This window comes from Schistocerca cancellata, chromosome 7, assembly GCF_023864275.1.
Source record: "Schistocerca cancellata isolate TAMUIC-IGC-003103 chromosome 7, iqSchCanc2.1, whole genome shotgun sequence".
In the NCBI taxonomy this organism is placed as follows: Eukaryota; Metazoa; Arthropoda; class Insecta; order Orthoptera; family Acrididae; genus Schistocerca; species Schistocerca cancellata.
The window spans coordinates 262,133,266-262,152,572 of record NC_064632.1 but is presented as its reverse complement, the minus strand read 5'-3'; the positions used below and the strand labels follow the sequence as shown (position 1 = coordinate 262,152,572).

Genomic DNA, 19,307 nt, shown 5'->3' with positions numbered 1-19,307 from the left:
TGCCCAAACCTCAGCTGAGCACGTTCCATAGCTGGAGCGGGAATAAATTTCGTGCAGATGAGAGACCAGCGGCTAATAACGTCTCGACACTTATACTGCGTCAGTTGCATCTGCGGTGCCGTCTGATTCAAGGATCACTCTTGCGAACAGGAAGCTAACCTTGCACTGGTCATAGCTTCCACTCTTAGCCGCCATTAATTTCTGTAATCGGTCGGCACTCTGGTCGCTCTTGCGTAACCACGCTAGCTAGCATTCCCGTCGTTACAGTGAGTCTGTAAATTTCAGTAGCACACAGCAACTGGAACTGCACATCCGTAATATCGCTCCTTCCAGGTGCTGCAGTTTCACAAATAATGGTAGAGGATGTCGAGTACGATAGGAAATAAGCGTATTTCAACTCAGTTTCGGGATCTTCTAAGGCGGTAATACTTACAAATCCATGTGACAATATCTACAGCATCTTGAAGTTCTTGTCATAGTGAACTCATGCAACTACCGAACTATCATCACAAGAGGCAGAAGCACCTTATTAAATATGACGTATTCGTTACTTATTACTCAGATTAACACGTGTATTTTAATATTACCTATCAGACTAAAGGTTTACAGTCAAATTTCGAACCTTAATTGTTGAATGATTATTTACTATTTTACCATCCGTATTTCTCCGCCGCAGCTCGCCCGCCATGGTTATGTTTTTTTCTTAGCTGTTTTTTTTTTATTGAATCGCAGGGCCAGCTGCATGAAAATTTCTCCACGCCGGTTTCGACCCTTACGTCATTTTCAAGTTTCACAGCTTACCAAGGCAATGTTTTTGTGGTGCACGCCAACTAATAGAAGTGCTTCTGTTGTTCAGGTGTGAACGCTGGGAAATAGCTTGAGGACCGATACTGGTCGTGGAGAAACTTTGGTGCAGCTCGTCCTATGATCTAATAAAAGTATTACTGACAATCGATGCCCTGTTTGCAAAGAAAAACTTTCTACAAAATAACTTTCTTAACTGTGTTGCGGAACCCATTTCAAAGATAAGGGAGACACCAAAACAATTATAACAAGCAAACCATTGGTGTTAGTCACTGTATGTACTTCTTAAAATAAATTCCAGAAACGTACAGTAAACATTGGCGTCGTGACGAAAGTCATAAACTTCAATCAGAGTGTCCTCTTCTCGATTTATTTTTACGTTATTCTCGAAAATCGCTTGCACTAAATGTTAAAATGTTTCCACAGTGAAATCCATCTTTACAGTACCATTCTTTCCTTGCTGTCTAAGAAATGAAGTGATAAATGTCAAAGAGATGCCAGACCAATGACGAATAGGAAAAAAGTCAATGTATTAAATTTCTAGTCTTGCTGTGTTCTGACGAAAAATACCACAACTAACTAGTCACAAGCGATTATTATTGAATTTCTCGTTATTTACAATATGTTACTTATTGTCTCTCTGTCACTGAAGTTCTTCGGGAAATTAGGCAGTACGCGTCTGCAGAATTGATGGCAAAGTGATGTCACAAGCTTGTCCTCGTTCGTTAGCGGAGAGACCGCTGTGCTGTTACGTCACACATGTAAAGGAGTCTGACGATAGCTTCCTGAATTGCTAAGTACTGCCGGTTATTCTGATCTCATTTCAGACGGCGAACCGCTAGACGTGTCAGCAGCATACATCAACATATCTGCATCGCTAATGGTGCAACAACGCTGAATGTCGGCCTCTCGCAACTCCAGGCGTATTAGAGTGCGATATACAGCCTGTGATGAGTGGTTCCAGAAAACCAATAACGCTTTTACATCCGTCTCCACTATTCTGCAAGAATGAGTTATTTCCAAAGCATGCAAAATTTACATTCTGAAAGACTGATAAGTAAAATATTGTGTCAAGACAAATACATATCTAGACAAAGGTTAGCATCTTATTTTACGATTTGCCAGTTAATCCTACTAGCAGTTATGTACTCGTGTAGATATGGAGAGCCTGACGTGCAAAGGTTATTTGATATGTTAAACATAAAGTGCTATGAAAAGAATGTTTTGGTTGCTTAATACTTTCTCACGAACAGTTTTCCTTGTTGTTGTTGTGGTCTTCAGTCCTGAGATGGGTTGATGCAGCTCTCCATGCTACCCTATCCTGTGCAAGTTTCTTCATCTCCCAGTACTTAGCCGGCCGGGGTGGCCGAGCGGTTCTAGGTGCTACAGTCTGGAACGGCGCGACCGCTACGGTCGCAGGTTCGAATCCTGTCTCGGGCATAGATGTGTGGTATGTCCTTAGGTTAGTTAGGTTTAAGTAGTTCTAAGTTCTAGGGGACTGATGGCCTCAGAAGTTAAGTCCCATAGTGCTCAGAGCCATTGAACCATTGAACCCAGTACTTACTGCAACCTACATCCTTCTGAATCTGCTTAGTGTATTCATTTCTTCGTCTCCCTCTACGATTTTTACCCTCCACGTTGCCCTCCAGTGCCAAATTGGTGATCCCTTGATGCCTCAGAATATGTCCTACTAACCGGTCCCTTCTTCTTGTCAAGTTGTGACACAAACTCCTCTTCTCCCAAATTTTATTCAGTACCTCCTCATAAGTTATGTAATCTACCCATCTAATTTTCAGCATTCTTCTGTAGCACCACATTTCTAAAGCTTCTATTCTCTTCTTGTCCAAACTATCTATCACCCATATTTCACTTCCATACATGGCTACATTCCATACAAATACTTTCAGAAACGACTTCCTGACACTTAAATCTATACTCGATGTTAACAAATTTCTCTTCTTCAGAAACGCTTTCCATGCCATTGCCAGTCTACACTTTATACCCTCTCTACTTCGACCATCATCAGTTATTTTGTTCCCCAAATAGCAAAACTCCTTTACTACTTTAAGTGTCTCATTTCCTAATCTAATTCCCTCAGCATCACCCGACTTAATTCGACTACATTCCATTATCCTCGTTTTGCATTTGTTGATGTTCATCTTATATCCTCCTTTCAAGACACTGTCCATTCCGTTCAACTGCTGTTGCAAGTCCTTTGCTGTCTCTGACAGAATTACAATATCAACGGCATTCCTCAAAGTTTTTATTTCTCCTCCATGGATTTTAATACCTACTCCGAATTTTTCTTTTGTTTCCTTTACTGCTTGCTCAACATACAGATACTTATCAGTTTTCCTTAAGGGTTAAGATATACATAACATTAGCCTGTGCATTTATTTTTTTATACTAGGGGGAAACCTGATGATTAATTAAGGACTTCTTATCTGCTCGCTTAACAGGTTTGTTCATTCAAGGCTACGTAACATATCAGTTTGCATCATTACGAAAAGGGTCACTTGCCGCCCTCATCGCTCATTTCCTATATCCTTTTCGATAGTGATGATGTGCAGATTTGGGTGCACAACGGCGATGTCTTTAGCGCTCGTACTACAATCTTTCGTGAGAAGCGGTCTGTGCCAGCGGTTTATGCTTCAGTGTCGCCAGAGAGACCCAATCAGGTTGCCACCTGCACTTGTAAGAGACTACTGAAAGTGGAAGTAGTTGTATTGTGAAATTGGTTTACACACTGAATAATAACGCTGAAGAATTCACTGAGTGATAATGATTGTGGAACTGCAGCTTTCAGGATTGATGCGGATCAAAGTATCACCAATGTGCTAAGAAAATGGAAATACGTTTTATCTGTGTCTGGTGTAACTGGCTTTAATCAAAGGGACTGTGATGTCTATGGACCATGGAGGTGTGCCACCAGCGATGTCGCCGAACAAAGTTCGTTTATCTTGCTGATCTTGGCCAGTGTTTCGAGCACCCTCGTTTTCTTTTAGATGCATTTCACGATGACTGAAGCACGGTGCAGTGTGTTTACAACCAAACCTCCCAATGTCCGGCAGTCAGATCGATACCAGAAACAATAAGATCAATAATAAGTACATAACGATCAACTACCGAAGTGAAAGCAGAGTGCCAAAACAGTGTTGCTACGAACTCCGAAAAATTCTTTTACATTTCAGGAAAATGTTCTCTCATATAACAGTTTCACTCGTAAACTGTTAAAAAAATTATCATCGTGAGGTCTGAACGAGGGACCTTCGACACGACGACCGCTCTACCAACTCATCCACGTGAGATCGAACAAACAATCGCTCACAGAACCCTTTTAGTGTCCTTCGTAGTTCTGGTTGGTTGATTGATTTGGACGAGGGGACCAAGCAGCGAGGTGATCGGTCGTATCGGACTAGGCAAGGATGGGGAAGGAAGTCGGCCGTGCCTTTTCAAAGGAACCATCCCGGCATTTGCCTGAAACGATTTAGAAAATCAGAGTAATCCTAAATCAGGATGGCCGGACGCGGGTCTGAACCGCCGTCCTCCCGAATGCGAGTCCAGTGTGCTAACCAACGCGCCACCTCGCTCGGTCGTAGTTCTGGTGCTATTTTTAATTACCGTTTACGCATATTCTACCGGGTGTCAGCACATAGCACGAACTAAATCGGTGTTTTGATTGATACTGCCGCACGGGGCAGCCGTGCGGTCATGGCGCATTGTCACGGTTCGCGCGGCTCCCCCTGTCGGAGGTTCGAGTCCTCCCTCGGCCATGGCTGTTTGTGTTGCCTTTAGTGCAAGTTAGTTTAAGTTAGATTAAATAGTGTGTAAGCTTAGGGACCGATGACCTCATCAGTTTGGCCCCATAGGACTTACCACAAATATCCAAATTTGATTGATACTCGTTATACAACGTTTGGTACCGATCTGAGTGTGTGACATCTGCAGGTTTGGGTGTTAGAAATCCGTGCGCTATCGTCCACTGATTTCCATCCAACACTTCACAATAGAGGCATGCTGAAAAATATGGCTGGAATCATCGGCGGCTGACATTTGCGATATTCGCGGATGAAACTTGGTTTACTGTAACACCCAAGACGGTAGTTGTAATAAACCGACATACAGCTATTGGACCAAATCAGTATTTTTAGAAAATAAAGATAGAATATTCTCTTGATGTTAATGTGGTCCCTTAATGACCCTGTAGCCGTGTTAGTAACAACTACAATACTGTATGCGACTGTTCTCTAGAAAATATCAAACACTGTACTTTCACGACGTACTATGTTGGATCAACATTCTGAGCGAATGTTGTGTCTTTAGAGTCAATCTGATTTTTCGCAGCTTGTTCACTTTTGCTATCCCATGTTATAGAAAATTACAGTGTAACGTCCCGTCGATAGTTAAGTCATTAGATATGGAAGAGTCGGGATTACGGAAGGATCGGAGAAGGAAATCGGCCGTGTCCTTTTCAAAAGGACCATCTCGACATTTGGCTTCAGCGATTTGGACAAATCACGGAAAACATAAATCTGGATAGCCGGACGAGGATTTGAACCGTCGTCGTCACGAAGGCAAGCGCCTCACGTCATCAGGAGTGGCGTGACGTCCGCTGTAGATCACAGTCGATGTCCTCCCATGTTTTCATGTTCCGGTGTGTTGCAAAGTTTTGGCTCGTTCATCCATTGCCTTCGTGGCCCCCTTTACTCTTTCGTCTTCGCGATCTCATCTGAATCGCTTTAGATATGCAGATGGTATTGTTCTGCTTGGCTGGATTGAGTAGGGAATTCGGCAAAGAGTCGACGAACTGAACAGGTGTCTTTCTGGAGCTGGGCGGCGCCAGACGCTTTAGCATTTTCCAGCGCCGCTTGCGCCCTTCCAGCCACTGCGACCTCGCGCAGGCCTTGGCAGCTTCCTCGCCTTCGGCGCCGATAGACGAGCGTAGTTCCCGTTCTTTGAGCTCTTGATCGGCGATGAGGCAAAGTGCCTTCCTGGCTAGCACCAAATAGCTGTCGCAGGTAGCTAGGCACCCACGTCCCTTGTTACTTGATTCCACAGTTTCATAAATTTTTCCTTCATCTATATTCATCAAACTGACGTCTCGTGTTCACTTAATCCATGTGATCGCCACTTACTCATTGCAAAACGGTATCGGTAAACTTGCGAATGATCCAGTTTTGCTGTGTACATGTTTCGATTTTGGTAGGAAGAAGGTTTTTCAAATTTTATATCCTGAAGCCAACTTGCTAGAACATACTATTTTTCTCCGATCGCTGAAATCCTGTTCTTCGCTTTGTCTTTAATTACTTCTGCAGCCTGTTAGCAAGTGTCACAGATGGGGTTTCCATTTTCATACCTTGCCGTATCCTGGAAGTTTTATGCATCCATTTAACTCAGTACGGAGACGGTCCTCCGTCTAGTGGACGATCGTTGATCAGCCTCACTATTATCATAAGTAGCTTGAAAGGTAGGGGGTGGGTGCATCATTGCTGCATGTCAGGCGGACATGAGAGGGAGTGATTGTTAGAATACGTAGTGTGTACGCCTAGGAACCGATGACCTCAGCAGTTTGGTTCTATTTGGCTTACCACAAATTTCAAAAAAAAAAAAAAAATCTACGTTTGAACTTCGTGAAGTTAACAGTAAGGTGATCCCATCTTGCGGAATTTGCTACCTACTCACGTTACAGATAGCTTTGTGGCTTGATACCTTACAGAAAGTACACTGTACATATATTTTGTAAAATTTTAGTACAAAAATCAACTAACGGGAGTAAACAGGCTAAAAATGTCGCTGTACGTCTAAGTCGTTGCGTTTGTACTGAAGAAGCTCATCGTTTGGTCACACGATGCTTTATGACCCCGTTCTAACCCATCCTATCATAGAAAACCTTATTTCGTCAGTGGCAACTGAACGAGACTTACTTGCGTCAGTGAACTTAAACAAACGAAGTTCCTTGTACTAGTTGAGGATGAACCACAAAATTATCTAAGTTACAGATTCTTATCAAAACGAAAACGAAGTCTTTCTCCACAGTATTTAGTGACGTGTCAAATATATATAAAAATCTCTTTCCTGTTGTGAATAGTCTCGCAATAGATAAAAACATCTCGTGATATTCTGCTGAAGTCAAAGAATGCCGTCACTGAATCCAAAGGAGCAGAAAATATTGTTTTTCTGCTATTCTACCGTAGATTTTCTTGTAACTGTCGTAACACCTGAATGTTTCCTTCTACAGTAAATTCTATGATTAACAAGTTATTAGGCACGATATTTATGTAACGACGCTCGTCGCATATTTCAAAGAAAGGTTGGATATCAACTACCTGTCACTACCCAACTCATTGGCTTAAAAACTCAGCTGGACAAAGATGGAGAACAAATCGGACGTGCTCTTGGTCAAGGAAGCTGTATACACCAAGGACCGTACCACAAATATAACGCAAGGAAGATCACAAATTAGTGAAAATTAATAAATATAAACTGAAAGGGAATTACAACAAAAATATTTTCGTATCTGACAAATATGGTATGATTTCTGTCTGTATCTCTCTTATCTAGGGACACAAAGATAATTTTATGCAAATTTTATCACTCATTAATTCAACAGCTTATTAGCTAAAGAAAATAGCCTCTAATTTAAGAAAGTATCCTTCAATTTATTGGTTGTACTATTGAATTGAAATGTTGACACTATGGCCAATAGTTATGTATTTCGGGCACGATGTAAGCTCTACAATGATCGCTTTTCACAATCAGTTTTAGGTCATCCTTTGTAATATTTCATTTTTGTGGATTACTAACCCCAGTGACGACAAACACTTCCATTATTGCAAGATTAACTTTCAGTCTTTAGTGGATTACGGCTCCTATGACATTTACAAACTAATGAAATATTCGATCTACTTTATCTCTATTTCCCTGAGACGACTATTGCTAAAAGCGTGTACAGTCTATTTTTCACAATGCGTCTAGCGCCAGCTCCCAGAAACGAAAACATACTCCGTAACCTGACAAACAAGTTTACTGGAGTAGCATTACGAGAAACCTGCTCGCACTTCTAAAGTAACTCTGCGGTCAACAAAGGTCTTGCCATGTTATTATGGGTGTGGCTCGCCTACTTTTTTCGTCATAATTACTGTATTTACACAACAAGGAAAACGCAAAGGTAAAAAATAAGCAGGGACAAAGGTACATATCTAGAAAATGGCTACGTCGGTCGAGTATAAGAGGGAGCGATGCTGTACCTCATCAAAAGTAGAATCTAAAACGTATAGTATAGCTGCACAGCCAAAAGTGTCACATAACTACCAAAACAAATTAAGAAAGCTACTGGATGTGTCAGCCGTCTTGTATATATGGGCATCTGACGACGACGACATACCACAGAAACATAGACAGTGCCATTCGCGAACGGTACGAACAAAGACATACCTAGAATTTATAAATCAAATATCTATCAACTAGCTGGGAACTTTTCAGTGGGTACTGGTGGGTACTGGCATGTAAAATGTTTGTAAGGTAACAAGCGGTGGCACTGAGTAGATTTCTTCATATCACACATTGTCACTTGCGAGGATTCCTTGATGGCTGTAATTTACCAGAGAATGATTGGTTTCACACGATTATGAGAAGGCGTTGCCTTTCGTTATCGTTCTAACCGTATATGTTTGTCCGGCTGCTTGCTGTAGTTGGATAAACGCATAGCAAAATTACGTAATTATTTGACACTCAACAATAGCGATCGGACAATCCAATACAGGGATCAACAAAGTTTTTGATTCTTTTTGCATTACAGTCCAGCTGAGGGCAAAGTTGAAGTCACTAAATTAGCTTTACGCTTTCTGCAACACTCTTTCACTTATTAGTCTGCTCTTTCCTCATTTCTACAGCCCATTCTCTTCCCTGCTGTATTGGAACTGTCTTCGAAATTTTACTTTTTCATACTAGTATTTTTGTGTCATTATTTTCTTCTTCTAGGTCTCCTTGCACTTTTTCAAGATGTACAGTTTTTGTTGCAAGTCTGTTAGGATTCATTCTATGGATATGCTCATAGAACAATCGTTTTCTTACACTAAACGGGGTTATATCCGCTTTTCCACATTCCTTCAGGCAAATACAGAGCTGGTCACCATTTGCTGATTTGTCCCTCCACAAGATCTGCAGTGTTTCGAAGTGCAAATATGATTGAAGCGAGTTGTGTTAGGAGTGCAGAAATGGCGTTTTCCCCCAATTTAAATTCTCATCACTACGGAAGCAAAAAATTTTGAAGTTTTCACCCTTCTCATTGCTTCCTTACCAGATTTATGATCAGTGTAGCACCTCTGGAGGTGTAGAACTGAATATGTCGTGTCTTTTTTGAAACTGAAAGAGATCATTTGCAGAAAATCAATCAACAAGAATTTTGAGAACATTATTTACCGTACTATGTATGATACGATTGATTACAGTACTTGTGCTATCTACGAAAAGAAGTAATACTGCTTGCTGTATATCAGTCCAGAATTCGTTTAAACATAAAGGGTGGTCAGAAATAGAAACGTTTGTAAGGGTGTTGCAGAGTAGGCTGAGCTGAGAAATAATCGTTAAGAAAAAAAGTCGATGCGTTGCGCCGTTTCATAGTTAACTAGCACTGAATAAGGGTATCAGACCGCTGCGTAGAGTAGATGATGGCGCACGAGGCTGCTCAGCGTTTGGCTCAGGTTGGTGCCTTACCGAGGTCCGAAGTCCAATTATAGTATTGCTCTCTTTTTTGGTTTTACGAAACTAAAAGAATACGTTTGGCGACACCGTGTCTGGTAGGCCCCATGAATTTGCGCGCAACGGTGTGATTGGCTAACTTCGGAAACGGTGCAAAATACCTACTTTTTTCTTAACAATTATTTTTGAGTCCAGCCTAACCCGCAACAACCTTACAAGCTTTTCAGATTGTTTCTGACCACCCTGTATGACTAACGCTAGTGGACCTAGAATAGAACTTTGTGGAACTCCACAAGTGACTTGTCCCCGGTTACAACTACACTACTGGCCATAAAAGTTGCTACACCAAGAAGAAATGCAGATGATAAACGGGTGTTCATTGGAGAGATATATTATACTAGAACTGACACGTGATTACATTTTCACGCAGTTTGGGTGCATAAATCCTGAGAAATCGTTACCTAGAACAACCACTTCTGGCCGTAATAACAGCCTTGATAAACTTGGGCATTGAGTCAAACAGAGCTTGGATGGCGTGTACAGGTACAGCTGCCCATGCAGCTTCAACACGATACCACAGTTTTTCAAGAGTAGTCATTGGCGTATTGTGACGAGCCAGTTGCTCGGCCACCATTGACCAGACGTTTTCAATTGGTGAGAGATCTGGAGAATGCGCTGGCCAGGGCAGCAGTCGAACATTTCCTGTATCCAGAAAGGCCCGTACAGGACCTGCAACATGCGTTCGTGCATTATGTTGCTGAAATGTAGGGTTTCGCAGGGATGGAATAAATGGTAGAGCCACGGGTCATAAAACATCTTAAATGTAACGTCCACTGTTCAAAGTGCCGTCACTGCGAACAAGAGGTGACCGAGACGTGTAACCAATAGCACCCCATACCATCACGCCAGGTGATACGCCAGTATGGCGATGACGAATACACGCTTCCAATGTGCGTTCACCGCGATGTCGCCAAACACGGATGAGACCATCATGATGCTGTAAACAGAACCTGGATTCATCCGAAAAAATGACGTTTTGCCATTCGTGCACCCAGGTTCGTCGTCGAGTACACCATCGCAGTGCTCCTGTCTGTGAAGCAGCGTCAAGGGTAACCGCAGCCATGATCTCCGAGCTGATAGTCCATGCTGCTGCAAACGTCGTCGAACTGTTCGTGCAGATGGTTGTTGTCTTGCAAACGTCCCCATCTGTTGACTCAGGGATCGAGACGTGGCTGCACGATCCGTTACAGCCATGCGGACAAGATGCCTGTCTTCTCGACTGCTAGTGATACGAGACCGTTGGGATCCAGCACGGCGTTCCGTATTACCCTCCTGAACCCACCGATTCCATTTTCTGCTAACAGTCATTCGATATCGGCCAACGCGAGCAGCTATGTCGCGATAGGATAAACTGCAATCGCGATAAGCTACATTCCGACCTTTATCAAAGTCGTAAACGTGATGGTACCCATTTCTCCTCCTTAGACGAGGCATCACAACAACGTTTCACCAGTCAACTGCTGTTTGTGTATGAGAAATAGGTTGGAAACTTTCGTCATGTCAGCACGTTGTAGGTGCCGCCACCGGCGCCAACCTTGTGTGAATGCTCTGAAAAGCTAATCATTTGCATATCACAACATCTTCTTCCTGTCGGTTAAATTTCGCGTCTGTAGTACGTCATCTTCGTGGTGTAGCAATTTTAATGGCCAGTAGTGTAGGTGAGTGAGAGACTGGACTCGAGGAGTGTGGACGGTGCTGACACTGTGCGCGTGCTCTGTGTCTGTTGCAGTGCCCGAGTACGAGGTGGTGCGCGTGTGGAAGCGGCCGCTGCCCGCCCCCGCGGCCGGCGCCGGCGAGCACCGCGTGCTGCTCGCGGCGTTCGGCCGTCCGCTGCGGCTGCACCTGCGGCCGCACTCCGGCCTGCTGAGCACGGGCCGGCTGCGCGTCTGGGAGGCCACCGCCGGCAACGGATCCGCCGACGTCACCTACACCGAGCTGCCGCAGGTAAACACACGCCGCGCCGCGCCAGCTGCCGCCACAGTCTAACACTAACGCTAAGCGCAAATTGAGAATCGTGTAGGAAGCGTGACGTCACACGATTAGGCGCGACCCGCACATGTTGAGACGCTTTTGACGGGTGTGCCCTTTGGTAGAAGTAAACCCGCACGTGCCAGGGTCCAGTTACTGATCAACTGCTTGCCAAACTGACCACGTGTGATTCGCAAATTCAAGAATTACTTCAATTTCTTCAAAAGAAATGCACACTATTTTTGTAAAAATACAGTTTTCATTCTGCGTGTGTGAAAGTTTTACAATGTGTAGATACATCCTTCCCGCTTGTTTTCAAACTTAGTTCAACCTGTTCCCGTGAGTGGCGCCGTCACAACATGTCTTCAAGATGGCTGCTACACTTGACGTTCGTCAGAAGCAACGTGCTGTCATAGAATTCCTGTGCTGTGAAAACGAGACAGTGGGAAACATCCACAAGAGGTTGAAAAAGGTGTATGGAGATGCTGCTGTCGATCGCAGTACGGTTAGTCGGTGGGCAAGCAGGCTACGTGATGAAAGCGGGCACGGCGATATTGAAGACTGTCCTCGCAGCGGCAGGCCTCGTACTGCATACACTCGAGACAATGTGCAGAGAGTTAACGAATTGGTGACTGCTAACAGACGCATTACAGTGAACGAATTGTCACGCTACGTAGGTTGGGATAGGGGAAGGAAGTGTTTGCAGCATACTGAAAGTGTTGGCGTTAAAAAAGGTTTGTGCCAGGTGGGTTCCCAGGATGTTGACAGTGGCTCACAAAGAAACAAGAAAAACGGTATGCAGCGAACTTTTGGAACAGTATGAGAATGGTGGAGACGAAGTTATTGGAAGAATTGTGACAGGTGATAAAACATGGCTCCATCATTTTTCACCAGAGACGAAGAGGCAATCAATGGAGTGGCATCATGCAAATTCACCCAAGAAAAAAAATTCAAAACCACACCTTCTGCTGGGAAAGTTATGGCTACGGTGTTTTTCGATTCCGAAGGAGTCTTGCTTGTGGGCATCATGCCAAGTGGAACCACCATAAATTCTGATGCATATGTGACGACACTGAAGAAACTTCAAGCTCGACTGAGTCGTGTTCGACCACATCGGCAAAAGCAGGATGTTTTTCTGTTGCACGACAATGCACGGCCACATGTCAGTCAAAAAACCATGGAAGCGATCACGAAACTCGGATGGACAACACTGAAACACCCGCCTTACAGGCCTGACCCGGCTCCATGTGACTATCATCTTTTTGGGAAACTGAAAGACTCTCTTCGTGGAACAAGGTTTGAAGATGATGACTTCCTTGTGCACGCTGCCAAGCAGTGGCTCCAACAGGTTGGTCCAGAATTTTACCGTGCGGGTATACAGACGCTGGTTCCAAGATGGCGTAAGTCAGATGAGAGGGATGGAAATTATGTGGAGAAATGAAAATATTATTCCTGAAGGATGTATCTACACACTGTAAAACTTTCAAACATGTAGAATAAAAGATGGCTTTAAAAAAATAGTGTGCATTTCTTTTGGAGTGACCCTCGTACTATTGTTGGACTTGAGTTCCGAATCAGATACGGATACTAATGCTAAAGACGAAGCGTTCCTTTATTCATTAATGAATAAAAAAAATCGAATCATCAAATACATAATTTTTTTAAAGAAAAAGTAGTGGACAATTTCAGACTACGACTAGGATGAGTGATACTGATTTCACAAATTACTTCAGAATGACTAAAAACCAGTTTTCTGAAGTAAATGGGGTCATACACCACACCATTGACTCAAATTGATGTAATGCACAGGAGCAGGAGCAACTGCACAAAAAATGGCATATTTTCGAGGTAGCTGATGAACACTGGCATTTATTTTCTTTATTTAAGAAATTATGAAATGTTGCACCCATACACCTAGGAATTTTATTTTCAACCCACCGACGCAAAACGTACCACTCACTGACTCTATTAACTTTTCTTCTGCCATTGTGAAAAGTAAACTATTCGTCTAGTGCACAACATGATGGTCTCTGAGTTGTCAGTAGCTCAGAATAATGCACGTGACAGGAACGCGCAGGCTAGCCTGGTGTGCCTTGTGAGGGGAAGAGTTCACATCGTTAGACAAACATTGTCGTGAAAGTGGATCCGCCTTTGTCAGCAATACATTCAACAAATTAAATATATCAAATGACCACACTCTTTCAGGGTACTCATACTTTCGAAATAATACCGACCACTTCTTCATTTGTGTAGCCTGTTGTATAAATAGTTTATTAATGCCGATACTGTCTGTTCAACCTCTGAAACGCTTTTTTTTCTTTTTTTTTTCGTCGCGAGAAGCCAATTAAAAAAAATTGTCATTCGTGGAGGTTTCTCGACTGTTTCTAGCTTGCAGTGGAAATGTGATGTCCATAAGTATGTAGTATGATGTCTCTTATTAGATCCGTGTCCAAGTAAACACAGTGAAACTTATATGCTTTAAATCTTGGACACTTTCGACCAGGAACAGAAAGGGGTCACACCTGTGTAAATAAATTGTTTTCAAATTTCTGTAACAGCTCGTACAGCACGTAGCTAACCTTGTTTCACTTTCCCGCCTTGCTTCTCGATCACATGATTTTATAATATTCCTTGCTTCCGTATTCACTACCTAGCAATGAGTGGGCTGTTTCTTCTGCTATTTGAAAACTTTGTGGAGCTGCAAGATACAGTCCCTTTGGCTAATGGTTCGCCGGTTAGCAAACTGTTCATTGTTCTTGAATAAAGAAAGAAACAAAAAAAAAGCTATACAGATATAAATAACTGAAAAGTATAAACGGAACACTACTCAATGACAATAAAATACTGTACATAATAACGCATATGCGCCGTGCTGAGGTGAGCGTGTGGCAGGACTGGCACCGTTTGACAGCCAGAGCGCCACTAGCGCTCCAGGCTGCGAGAGAGGAAAGTGTCAGATGCGTCGTAAGCATAATGTTCGTTTTGCATACCTTTTCTACGCGATTTACGAAATGTTTTAATTACTTTTGTGCCTCCAAGAGTTTGTGTAATATCAGAAGACATAGACGTTTCTAAAAATTATTCTAAAATAAGCGCAAGTAGGGATAAAAATCATGAATCCAGTGGCAAGCTGCAACGCATTCGCGGAGAGACACTTGTGACGTTGGATAGAATTGCAGCCTGCCACGTTGATATAAAAAAAATATAAACACACAGATTCACACGTAAGAAGAACAGACATGTACCTCTATGTGCAAAAGGGATCGACACATATTTGTCGTTCCGTAGACCTACTACGTTTTAGCCATCGTCGGCTGTTGCCCCAAGTACGACCTTCATCTTTATATTATTCTAAGTGGGACAAGCTACTGCCAAATAGAGGGAGAAATACGCTGTGCGTGTAAACCTCAAGTCCTGAAAGCCAATAACTCTGTTAAAGTTGCCATTAGAAAAATTCCATCCAATGACATATTCACAACTTTATCAGTATCGGACAAATGCTGTAAAATTGTCACTTATCCCACATTTTATTTGTATGCTTCCACATACCTCTGTAATGTATGCACTGATGAAAGCGTTAAACATTAAAAAAAAACCTGTATGCCTGAGAGCTGTAATATAATAAATTTAGAGAAAACAGCATATTTTCGCCTTTCAATCTTGCAGCGCGTTTCTCCTTTTTTTAAATAATACAAATTTAGAGGTTCTAGATTCAACTAAGTACCTAGTGATTACAGTTACAAACAACTCAAACTGGAATCATCGTTCCATTTCACGTCGCTTTGCAAAGTTACGACCAGATATTTAATCGAGGTGACTGCGTGAAGCAAATGGTTCAAATGGCTCTGAGCACTATGGGACTTAACAGCTGTGGTCATCAGTCCCCTAGAACTTAGAACTACTTAAACCTAACTAACCTAAGGACATCACACACATCCATGCCCGAGGCAGGATTCGAACCTGCGACCGTAGCAGTCGCGCGGTTCCGGACTGCGCGCCTAGAACCGCGAGACCACCGCGGCCGGCACTGCGTGAAGCAGCACACCACCCCACTAATACCATATTCGAGCATTACAGAATTCTTTTTCACTCTAATCTGCATTTTCTTACGGTTTTTCTACATTTAGAGCTACTTGCCATTCATCACACCAAACAGAAATACTGTGTAAATCATCTTGTACACTCGTGTAGTCACTCAAAGACGGCACTTTCCCGTACACTACAGCGTCATCAGCATTCTCTCTCACCCTGTCCGTCACATCAATTACGTATGTAGAGAATAAGAGCGGTCCTATCACACTTCCCTGGAACATTCTTGACGATACCTGTTTCTGTGATGAACACTGGCCGTGCAGGACAGCGTACTGAATTCTACTGTTTAAGAACTGTTTGAGCCACTGACATTTCTGGGAACATATTACGTATGCTCGGACCTTCATTAACAGTCTACAGTTAGGCAGTGTGACCCGCCAGGTAAGCCGAGAGCGCTAATGCGCTGCTTCCTGGACTCGGGTAGGCGCGCCGGCCCCGGATCCAATCTGCCCGGCGGATTAACGACGGCGGCCGGTGTGCCGGCCAACCTGGATGTAGTTTTTAGGCGGTTTTTCACATCTCCCTAGGTGAATACCGGGCTGGTCCCTAAATCCCGCCTCAGTTCCACGGCTCGCAGACATTTGAACACTTTCGCACTATTCTATGGATTACACTAGTCGCAGACAGTTGGGGTACACTAATTCCGTCCTGGGGGCTACGGGGTGGCGGCAGCAAGGGCACCCGGCCGCCCCTTAAACTAACATTGCCAAATCCGATTAACCATGTCTACCCTGCCTCACTGCAGGTAAAGGCAGTAGCGAAAAAAAGAAAAAAAGTGGGGCAGTGTGCCAAACGCTTTCTGGAAGTCCTCCATGGTTTGCACGATATCGTCCGAGAAAAGGGCAAGCTGTTCCGCCCGATCGATGTTTAACACAAGGCTCTCACACTTCGGGAAGGAAAGATGTCAGTGCGCGAGACGGACAGGGAAAACCTTCCCAATTACGCGGCTGAACCTGCCGCTCGGGGTCTCGCAGCCAACCACGCCGTACACCTTTACTTTTTTACTTAAATCGTGACAGAAGAAAGCAGGTGTTGACAGATGTGAAAATTGCCGAACTATCAGTTTAATAAGTCACGGCTGAAAAATACTAACGCGAATTCCTTACAGATGAATGGGAAAACTGATAGAGACCGACCTGGGGGAAAATCAGTTTGGATTCCGTAAAAATATTGGAATACGTGAGGCAATACTGACCCTACGACTTATCTTAGAAGATAGAATAAAGAAAGGCAAACCTACGTTTCTAGTATTTGTAGACTTAGAGAAAGCTTTTGACAATGTTGGCTGGAATACTCTCTTTCGAATTCTGAAGCGAAAGGCTATTTACAATTTGTACAGAAACCAGAAGGCAGTTGTAAGAGTCGAGGGACATGAACGGGAGGCAGTGGTTGGGAAAGGAGTGAGACAGGGTTGTAGCCTATCCCCGATGTTATTCAATCTGTATATTGAGAAAGCAGTAAAGGAAACAAAAGAAAAATAAATACTTTGAGGTTCGCCGATGACATTGTAATTCTTTCAGAGACAGTAAAGGACCTGGAAGAGCAGCTGAACGGAATGGACAGTGTCTTCAAAGGAGGATATAAGATGAATATCAACAAAAGCAAAACGAGGATAATGGAATCTAGTCGAATTAAGTCGGGCGATGCTGAGGGAATTAGATTAGGAAATGAGACACTTAAAGTAGTAGATGAGTTTTGCTATTTGGGGAGCAAAATAACTGACGGTGGTCGAAGTAGAGAGGATATAAAATGTAGACTGGCAATGGCAAGGAAAGCGTTTCTGAAGAAGAGAAATTTGTTAACATCGAGTATTGATTTAATTGTCAGGAAGTCGTTTCTGAAAGTATTTGTATCCAGCGTAGTGAAACTTGCACGATAAATAGTTTAGACAAGAAGAGAATAGAAGCTTTCGAAATGTGGTGCTACAGAAGAATGCTGAAGATTAGATGGGTAGATCACGTAACTAATGAGGAGGTATTGACTAGAATTGGGGAGAAAAGAAAGTTGTGGCACAACTTGACTAGAAGAAGGGATCGGTTGGTAGGAAATGTTCTGAGGCATCAAGGGATCACCAATTTAGTATTGGAACGCAGCGTGGTGGGTAAAAATCGTAGAGGGAGACCAAGAGATGAATACACTAAACAGATTCAGAAGAATGTAGGTTGCAGTAGGTACTGGGTGATGAAGAAGCTTGCACAGGATAGAGTAGCATGGAGAGCTGCATCAAACCAGTCTCTGGACTGAAGACCACAACAACAACAGTGACAGAAGCAGAAAAATCGGCATATACACCGGCTCTGTTACACGCATAATGCGTACGACATAATCAGCACGGCGCAACACGGATGTTTCCTTTCTGCGAGCCACGGCCCCTTGTAGAGTGTTGCCTGCTGGGTGTCTACTCTCAGATCCACGGCACACCGCCCAGCACCCAGCAGGGCAGAGCAGAGCAGAGGAGGCAAGAAAAGGCCGTTGCGAAAGTGGCGAGCGCGCCGCCGCCGCGGCTTATGACACTGCCTGGCAGCGCATTGTAACGAGTTTCACTTTTGTCGCGCCGCGGCGGCAGCGGCAGCGGCAGATGCAACCGCCGCGTCCCACTTGCGGCCGGCGCCCGCCGCCACCTCCTCACACGAGCCGTCTGTCCGACACTTCTCCAGCCATGCCTCACCAAAAAATCTTTCACTCCACCAGGAGGCTCGTGGAGGCCTCAACGACCTCTGGAGGCTTAGCTTGCTGCCGGGACACAATTTATTTTCAATTCGGATAGCTTATTAGGGTTAGCTCAGGTTTCGACGTGAGGGGAAAACCACAACCCCGGCATTCCACTTGCAGGCGAAGGAAACCACCCTAAAAACTCATCTCAGGTTGGGTGTATTGAATCCATTTTTCTTTATTTTTGTATTTTGGTCTTAGTGCTTTTCATACGGCTTATTTCTGCTCTGTCTTTAGTAGTTGTTGTAGATGTGCTGGCATATTCGTTATGTTGGCTGTTTGCATGATTTAGTCGCTGTCCCCTGGCTCCTTGTTATTAACTACTGTTGAGATGATGTGTGCTGGGTACGGGTATTTGACTCTCGCCCTTGGCAGTTGCAGTGGAGTTTCTGTTGATAGAATAGCTACTGTTTCGTTGTTTATCAGTCTTTTTAATGGCTCTGAGCACTACGGGACTTAACTTCTGAGGTCATCAGTCCCCTAGAACTTAGAACTACTTAATCCTAACTAACCTAAGGACATCACAAACTTCCATGCCCGAGGCAGAATTCGAACCTGCGACCGTAGCGGTCGCGCGGTTCCAGACTGTAGTGCCTAGAACCGCTCGGCCTCCCCGGCCGGCTAGCAGTCTGTTTACCTAGCATTTCTCTGCCTGCTCAATCGACCTGCCGAGGATAGTTTCGAAGTTTAGTGCCGTTTGTAGGCATGTTGTTGGCTCATATCGGAGTTTTCCTGCAGTACGCACCATTCTCTCGTCTTCTGACATCATTCGTACTACTCGGTCTTCGTGAAGTATGCACGTCTGCGCAGTATATTCCAGGATAGGCGTCACGAACGTTTTGAATATGTGCATCCTCATGGGTGTAGCTCCTCCTCCTCCCCCCCCCCCCCCCCCCATTCAGTGTTGTATTAGTATGATATTGGTTATTTTGTTGTTTGCGGCCGCGATTTTATGTTTGGTGTTATCTATT

At 43.8% G+C, this 19,307-nt stretch overlaps 1 protein-coding gene across 3 annotated transcripts in view; it reads left to right on the top strand.

Annotated features, from left to right (window-relative positions):
* The window catches only part of LOC126091867 (A disintegrin and metalloproteinase with thrombospondin motifs 16), a 495,229-nt gene that overhangs the window by 275,032 nt on the left and 200,890 nt on the right, over positions 1 to 19,307 (top strand). For all 3 annotated transcript variants that reach the window (XM_049907150.1, XM_049907151.1, XM_049907152.1), the window contains exon 4: positions 11,294 to 11,508. In XM_049907150.1, coding sequence (XP_049763107.1) covers positions 11,294 to 11,508 — 215 coding nt within the window. The remainder of the gene's footprint in view (positions 1 to 11,293; positions 11,509 to 19,307) is intronic.